At 40.8% G+C, this 9,076-nt stretch overlaps 1 protein-coding gene across 1 annotated transcript in view; it reads left to right on the plus strand.

Moving 5' to 3' along the window:
- The window catches only part of LYPD6 (LY6/PLAUR domain containing 6), a 49,969-nt gene that overhangs the window by 10,932 nt on the left and 29,961 nt on the right, over positions 1–9,076 (plus strand). The window contains exon 2 of the mRNA XM_017523228.2: positions 123–221. Within this exon, the coding sequence (XP_017378717.1) occupies positions 123–221 (99 nt within the window). The remainder of the gene's footprint in view (positions 1–122; positions 222–9,076) is intronic.

A 9,076-nucleotide genomic window follows, 5' to 3' on the forward strand; every position in this document is an offset into this window, starting at 1 on the left:
ATATAGTAGTTGAATGTTTAAGAAACAGCTAAGTTGTCTTGAGAATTTATTTTTCCTGAAAGTGTCTAACTTCACAGGATTCTGTGCCTTGTCTAAAAGTTAATCTTTTCTCTTTTTTGTAGCCACACCATATCCTGGTGGATTTAAATGCTTCACCTGTGAAAAGGCAGCAGACAATTATGAGTGCAACCGATGGGCTCCAGACGTCTACTGTCCTCGAGGTAAACTCTCAGTAAACTGATTGGGGTCCCCTAGCTCTCCATGAGTGAACAGCTCTTTTGACTTTGGTACATATGTAAAGAGAGGCATGCTTGCAATCTCAGCTGCTCTTCTTATCTAAGGCTATTAGATCTTTTTTACCACACCAACAACTTATCAAAGATTCTAAGAGACATAAACTGAGCTATAGGATTGTTTCCTTTCTCATGAAGTATTTTCAGCACTCCACTGGAGGTGGTACCTTCCCCTCTACCCCCAGGCCCAGTCAAATGCAGGACAAGAGAACAGCCAGTCTGTCTGCCACTCTTTGAGGTATTAGTCATTGCACAGTAACCTCTTTTATGTAATGTATGAATTGATGTACATATAAAGATTCCATTGATTACATATCTTGCCAGAGACTTTCATGCAGTCTCTAGAATTTGTAATTCTAAATGTCATCATTGCACAAATAAAATCCCTGAGATTTTTAAACTATTCAGGTTTATTTTTGAAGGATGAGAGAGACACTGAAGTGAAGCATGGAATTTTGACCTAAAGTCCTCTTTCAAAGTAAAGAATATCCATTATATTCATGTCTCTTTTATCCTATCAAAAAATAGATGGTTATATTTGGCTACAGAGTCACTGTTAACTGGCTATTTTACTTTGGTGGAAAGTCTATTTGATGGGGGGAGGGATGATGAGTACAGGGAATTTTATTCACTACTCACTGTTCGAGTGAGTAGTTAGATGGATTTCACTGCTGATCTAATTCAGTTGTTAAAAAGGCTTGGACACACCAACACCAAGTCTGTTATTTTTCAATGTAACACAAGTATTATACGAGTTCTTAGACTCAACCCAGCGAATCGTATTCTGCTTCTCATGGAGAATTGGAAACTGGGAGAGCATGGAAATCAAAATTAAAGGACACATGTCAACTATCCAAGCCAGTACTCTTTAACCCAGGAGCCTCCACCTAGGGTGTACAGTAGAAACCCCTGTGAAACTTTCCAAAGAAATCATTGAAAGCTTTGCCCTGCCTCAATGAGTGGTTTTCAGCCCTCAGCGGCATCAGCATTCTCCAAAGGGCTTATTAAAACATAGATTTCTGCTCCCATCCACTTCTTCATCCAAATTTCTGATTCAGCAGGTCTGACATAGGGCCTGAGAATTTGCATTTCTTTTGTTTTTTTGTTTAGGCTCTGGGGTACATGTGCAGATCATGCAGGATTGTTGCATAGGTACATACATGGCAAAGTGGTTTGCTGCCTTCCTCCCCCCATCACCCATATCTGGTATTTCTCCCCACGTTATCCCTCCCCACCCCCCGCTGTCCCTCCCCTAGTCCTCCCCAACTGACCGCAGTGTGTGATGCTTCCCTCCCTGTGTCCAAGTGTTCTAACTGTTCAGCATCCGCCTATGAGTGATACCATGTGGTGCTTGGTTTTCTGTTCCTGTGTCAGTTTGCTGAGAATGATGGTTTCCAGATTCATCCATGTCCCTATGAAGGACACGAACTCACTGTTTTTTATGGCTGCATAGTATTCCATGGTGTATATGCATTTCTAAAGAGTTTTCAGGTGATGAATTAAGAATCATAGCTCTACACAAATTGAACCAGCATTTCTGATATTAGGGCCCTGCATTGGCACTTTAAATAATGCAGTTGATTCTAATGAAAAGTCAGGGGCAAGAACCACAGGGAACTCCTCTACCCACTAATAGAAAGGTAAATGTAGTGTTGTTTCTAGACGATTCTTGTTTACTTTTAGGTAGAGATGATAATGGGGTCCATAGGGCAGAGAAAAACATGGAAGCACTAAAGATTGGCTTACCTGCAAACTAGATATCCAGCCATCTGAGTAATCAAAAATAAGTTCTATTGCCATCTGTAGTCACTGCTCATTTCCAAATGGGCCAGCGTTTTCTAACATTACCACTGCGGAATGAACATTGCTGATGGATCTGGTTAAACAACTGCTTCTCAAACTTGGCTGTCTATTCAGAAGTTTACCTGGCAAACTTTTGAAAACACTAACACTTAGATTCATTCCCAGAGATTCATATTAAATGGTACAGCTAGGAATAGGATTTTTTAAAGCCCCCCAGATGGTTCTAATATGCAACCAAATTTGAGAACCATTATAAACAGTGATTTCAGACAAAACCAAGATGATTTGCTTTGTATATCCAGTCATCTTTGAGCTGGTTCCTGTGGCAAAAAAGCTGGTAGATTTGCTTTTGAAGCTGTCGCCCTGCTGGTCAGAGCTAGTGTATAGGAAGCGTGTTTTAGTCCACTTGTGCTGCTATCATTAAATGCCTCAGACTGGGTAAAATATAAACAATAGAAGTTTATTTTTGCCAGTTCTTGAGGCTGGGAAGTCTAAGATCAAGGTACCAGCAGGTTTTAGTAAGGGCATTGTCTCTCTGCCTTCAAGGTGATACCTTGTTGCTGCGGCCTCTGGAGGGGAGGAATGCTGTGCTCTCATGTGGCAGAAGACAAAAGGGGGAAGGAAGGGAACAGACCCATTCCGTCAAGCCCTTTCATAAGGGTTCCAATCCCATCCATGAGGGCTCCACACTCATGACTTAATCACCCCTTAAATGCTGCATGTCTTAGTATCTTCACATTGGTAATTAAGTTGCATATGAACTTTCCACAGCAAAATGTAACTCTGCTTCTCCTAGCACTGACTGAGCTCTGAGGTACCTTAGCAGAGATAATGCAGAGGAAAAGGGAATATGAACTGGTATTTTCTGCAGGCTTTGGGCCATGTTTGATGGTATACAAGTATATCCTTGTCAAAAAGTAAAAGGAAGTGACCAGAAACACTGCTTGAATGCCTCTCAGAGAAAAGAGGAAGTTCCATCTTGATGCTTTCTTTTGAGGTCATTATCATTTCAAAGTCCAGATACCTAAAGGTATTGCAGAGTGGTCTTTACACAGTTTATCCTTTTCTCCTTTTTCCCCCTCTACTTTTATCTTTTTGTCCTTCGATTTAAAGGGATAAATAGAAAGTCATGCACTGAGTTTCAGAATACAAAGCAACCATGCCAGGCCCCTTGAGAAATTACAAAGTGAAAGATAGAAATCTGGTTTCTTGTTTCAGGGAGCAGGCAGTTTAGTTGGGCTGATAGGATCTGAATATATCAGATGTCAGAAAGAGCAGGACAAAGGTAAGTGCCAAGTGGAACCTGGCATTAAGCGTTGTGGGAGTTTACAGGAAGACGAGTTATTGGGGACTGAGGTAGCCACCGAAAGCATTATGTGCTAGGAAGATTGCAGTAGCTCTACAACTGGGAATGGGAGGTTCAAGCGTTGAAGAGAACACGCCTTCCAGGAACTCACTCAGAGCAAAAGCGTAGAGACAAGACTCCCCAGTTGTGCTCAGTGGACGGGAAGAGACCTGACCTGGGAGTAGCAACTAGTTTGTATGAGAGAATTGTGGAAGTAAAATAGTGGAGCCAGGTGATTTTTGTGGGGCCTTGAGCCTCAGGTAAGGAGTGGGAAACTAAAGCTGTAACCTGAGAAGGAGTGAGGCCGCACTCGGCTTCCAGACTGGCCAGCCCTATTTCCCTTGAAGCTTATGCTCTTTCCTCCAGGTTTTCTTCAGATTTTTCTAACAATGAAAATAATGCCATTCTGTTCATAGATTAAGATAGAAAATGTATTTCACTACTAGCTAACTCTAAATTTTTGTTTGTTACTAGTCTGAAGCAGCTCTAGGAGCACCAATGGGCTTAGAAAGGGCAACTGAGACACTGCGATGGAAATTCTAAGGCATTCCTGGTTTTTTGGTTTGTTTTGTATCATAGTTAACTAGGTTTAAATTGTCACATGATGTGAAAATAATGTGTTGAAAGTGAAAATCATCTCACCTAAATATTCAATCTTATATACACGGAATAAGTGCACACCCAAAATTGCTTAGGGGATTCACTGCATGTCAAGAATTTTCTAAAGCTAAGCTCAGTCACATGCATGTGCATAGAAACAGAGTGTATCTTAGCGACTAACATTCAGGGATTCAAACTTGTTGTGAGTTATTGTTTGGTCACGTAAGCATCAGGAAAGCTTTCTCCTGCCTAGAATCGCACTCTTTTGGCAAAGGCTGGACACACCTCAGCTAACTCAGGTGTTCCTCTTATTTCCAGAAGGTGTGTGATATGACTGTGTTCTCCTCTATTACATTTTCTGTGCCTCTGGTGCTTCCAGATTCATAGTACCATACTCCCTTCCTAGAAATGGAAAGTTAAGATGCTCTCCATAACTGACTCGGGTTGTTTTACTTGCTTGACTTCCATTTCATCTTTGGTTTCTGAGCACTTCCTCTGCAATGACTTTAATTTCATCAGCTACTCATTATGAATCTGTTCAATTTTGATTTTGTGAACCAGAATGGAAAAGGATCTTGAAGTCATATTACATGAGGGGCCAGTTGAAAGAACTGATGAACTAAAACAGGAGTTGAGTGTCATGTGCTTGGATCAGCATTTGCCCATGACTGCTCTGTGCTGCAAGATGAAAAGGTCCTTGAGAGAGTGAACTGTATAATGGTTATTAAGGGTCTGTAGGATTAAATGTGAAGTCAAAGACATTACAGTTTTTAAAAAGGCCTGTTTTGTGGAGGATACCTAAGCCAAAGACATTATGTTCCTTCTTAATTATGAAGTACAGATGCCTCCCTCTAAGGCAAAATATCTATTTGAAAATACTGCTGGTATAAAATCAGAAAAAAACTTCTTGAGCTGGAGGACACACATTCTTTTGGCTCCAGCTTCTTTCCTGCTCACTGCTTTTCTGGGAAAGTAAAGAAAAAGCTGAACATATCCCTGATGGCTTTTTCCAGATCAGTTGCCTGATGTTTCTTGCTACAAGTAGAAAATATAAATGTGATTCTCAGCTAAACAGAAGACCATGGTTACAAATTTTCAGGAACGATTTCTTTATTGTTGACTTTTTCAGACATAGCCCAGGCTGAGACAGACAACCTTTGTGTTTGACTTAGCCTAAGTGTGGAATTTTCTTCCTTTAAGGTAATTTTGCACTTAGAACATAGCCCTCCAATTTCTTTCATTTATACAGGAGTCTATTCTCCCTCTGAATCCCATGAGGACCCAACACCTTGCAATTTCTTATGGCTTATCTTTTATCATTCTTTCCCTAGGACAGAGAAATCAGTACCTTATCCAGTGTTGGCCCTTGACACTTTGTGTTTTGGAGAATTCATTTATACATTTGCAAAAAGTGTTGGTTATATTTTATCCAACACTTCTGGCTGCTACACAATAAGATGTTTTTCACGTGATCTTTCTCATAATATCACTGTCATATTGCTAAGTCTTAGGCTTCCTTTTTAAAAGTAATTTTAAAGTTTAACATACATACTGCAAAGTGAAGAGCTCGTAAGTGCACAATTTGTAAACTTTTACGAAGTGAACATGCTCTGTTGCCACCCATATGAAGCAGTAGAACCCCAGAGACTGCTGGAGTGCCTCAGTCATTGTATCCATCCCCCAAAGGTAAGAATGTTGAGACTACTATCATTGAGCATCATATAAGTGGAGTTGTATAGAATGTACTCCTTGCTTTCAAACATTATGTATATGAAATTCCTCCATGTTTTCTTGAGCAACAAAGTCATGTTTTCTCAGATGTGTAGAAGATCATTATATGAATATGCCCAAATTCATCTATTCCATTATTGAAGTACATTTGGATTGTTTCCAGTTTCTTAATACTAAGAACATTCTTCTGTATGTCTTTTGGTACATGTTCATATGTGTTTCTGCTAGGTCTTTCCCAGAAGTGGGACTGCTAGGCATGGTGTATGTAAGCATTGGCTTTACTAGATCCTGCCCGACTGTTTTGCAAAATGACTGTACCACTTAGAGAGTCTCACCAGCACTGCATGCAAGTGATAGTTGCTGCACAATCCTGCCAACACCTAGTATTGACAGAAACAATAGAAGGTAGAAGTTAATGGGATGACGTTTTTAAAGTGCTGAAAGTAAATAGCTGCCACCCTGGAATTCTGTGTGGAGACTATCAGTCTCGCTTCTCTGAACCTCCTTTTTCCTGCAGCTGCCCCACTAGCTCTGATCTCCTGCTTGTGCTCCCAGTCCCCTTCAGACCGACAAAGGTGCTGCCCTACTTCTCTGCCCCTTAGCAGAGCTTTTTGCTTGGTTTCTCAGCCTCTCCACCTGTGCAGTTTTTGAATCAGCAAATGCCTCAAGGGGAGAACAGGTCTAGAATGTCAGGCACCACTCAAGGGGCTTGTCTTTTCTCTGGCATCTTGCTTTTTAAATCCAGTCTGCGTGAGTAGTCCTGTGCTTTCACACAGATTGTTGTTGTTTAAATTTTAATTGACTTTTAATTTTATGCTACTGTTCCTTGGTAACACAATATAAGCCAGTTCACTTCAGCTGGCATTATAACTCTCAGAATTTAAGCTTAAAAACTTGCTGGAAAAGTTCTAAGACTAATTCTATCAGCCTATACAAGATGTTTTTTCATACACTGAGAGTATCTAACCTCCAATTCACAATGTTTTTGTCCAAATATTTTTTACAAGTCCAGTTGCCTCAGCTGGGATGCATCCATTTGATGGTCTGCCTTATCACTTTTATTGTAACCACACCACTGTCCACCATAAAGTCATGTCTATTCTCACTACCTCTGCATACTTTCCCAACTGCCTTTTTGGAGTTAGCCTTGGTAATAAGTACATTGCCTCCTGAATTTCAGTGATTAGTTTTGAAAGAAGTTCCTCAAGTGACAGGGAAGTCTCTGTTTGGCAGCTTCCTGAATAGGTGCTGACTTCAGGGTAGAGGAGACCAGCCAGTTATCATTCAGACAGGTTGATGAGCATTTATTTGTTTTTAATTTGTGCCTTGAGGAATTTTTTACTTGGGACAAGAGGAGAAAACACATCTTTTTAAGAGACCTATGGAGAGCAATTGATAAAAGCAGAAAAGCCAAGAAACACTCTGATGCCTAAAAGCAGAGACTGTAGTAATTCCTAATTAGGGTAAGTTTTAAATAATTCAGTTTATCTGCAACTCAATTTGTAGTTCATCCTTTTCTTGAGTCTATTTTCTTTTATGTTAGGCTTTTTTTCTTTCACTTTCAATTTCACTGAACTTTGAAGTATAATATACATAATGAATAGTAAATAGTGTGATGACTTTCACAAATTGAACACTCCATGTAAGCAGCACCCTGATTAGGAAACTGACCAGCATTTTAGAAGCTCCCCGAATGCCTGTTTTCAGTCACTTTTCCTACTACCAAGGATCACTGTTATGGACTGACTCCTGTCCTCCCCAGTTTTCCCCCATCTGCTCTCAAATTCATATGTTGAAGTCCTAACCTCTAGTACCTCAGGATGGGACCATATTTGGAAATAGGATATTTAAAGAGGTAATTAAGTGAGGTCATTCAAATGGGCCCTGATCCAGTCTAACAAGAAGGGACTGGGACACAGACATGAACTGAGGGAAGCTGATGTGAAAACTCAAGGAAAAGACTGCCAAAGAGAGGCCTCAGAGGAAACCAGCCATGGCCAACATTTTGATGTAAAATTTCTAGCTTCCAGGTGAGAAGAGCTTTGTTTAAGCACTCATTCTGTGGTTTCTTATGGCAACCCTAGAAACTAATATAGTGACCCTCCTAATTTCCTGTGTAGGTTAAGCATGGTCTATTACTGGGTTCTTTCTGGAAATTGAACCATACAATATAACTCTTTCATGACTGACTTATTTCACTCAATATTATGTGAGATTAATTTATTTCATCAGCTTTAGTTGTAATCCATTCATTCTCATTGTTATATGGACAGATACCATAATTTATTCATTCATTCTGTCACAAATTGACATTTTTTTTCACAATCAATAGCAAGTTTAATTAAACATCTACAGAATGTCATGTTATGATGTCTCGTCCACAGTGATGTGGTTGGTTATAAATGGGGTTTAATGAGGGACACAGGGTTGCTTAAAGGTGCTGGGGGTGACGTACAAGAGGCCGAGTATTAGCCTCCTGGGGCTCCTGTATGGAATTACTGAAGCCTGGGTGGTTGAAACAGTGGAAGTTGATTCTATCCCAGTTCTGGAGGCCGAAAGTCTGAAATCAGGTGTCAGCAGGACCATGTGTCCCTGCGGGGTCGAGGGAGAGTCCTTCTTGCTGCTTCCAGCCTCCTGTGTTTCAGACGACCCCTGGTGCTCCTGGCTCCTAGCTGTGTCACTCCCATCTGTCTCTGTCTTCACATGGCCACCTTCTCTTGGCCCTCTCCTCTTCTATTTTTTATTATTATCTTGGCATTTTCTCTTTTTTTCTCCCATTTATTTATCTTATTGCATTTCAGGTTTTGGGGTACATATGACAAACATGCAAGATTGTTGCATAGGTACACATGTGGCAGTGTGATTTGCTGCCTTCCTCCACATCACCTACATCTGGCATCTCTCCCCCTGCTATCTCTCCCGAACTCCCCACACCCCAACCTCCCTCCCCTATTTCCCCCCAACTGACCCCAGTGTGTAGTGCTCCCCTCCCTGTGTCCATGTGTTCTCATTCTTCAACACCCACCTATGAGTGAGAACATGCGGTGTTTGATCTTCTGCCCTTCTGTCAGTTTGCTGAGAATGATGGTTTCCAGGTTCATCCATGTCATACAAAGGACACAAACCCATTGCTTTTGATGGCTGCATAATATTCCATGGTGTATATGTGCCACATTTTCCCTATCCAGTCCACCGTCGATGGGCATTTGGGTTGGTTCCAGGTCTTTGCTATTGTAAACAGTGCTGCAATAAACATTTGTGTGCACGTGTCCTTATAGTAGAACGATTTGTAATCCTTTGGATA

This window comes from Cebus imitator, unplaced genomic scaffold, assembly GCF_001604975.1.
Source record: "Cebus imitator isolate Cc_AM_T3 unplaced genomic scaffold, Cebus_imitator-1.0 Scaffold27, whole genome shotgun sequence".
NCBI classification, from domain to species: Eukaryota; Metazoa; Chordata; class Mammalia; order Primates; family Cebidae; genus Cebus; species Cebus imitator.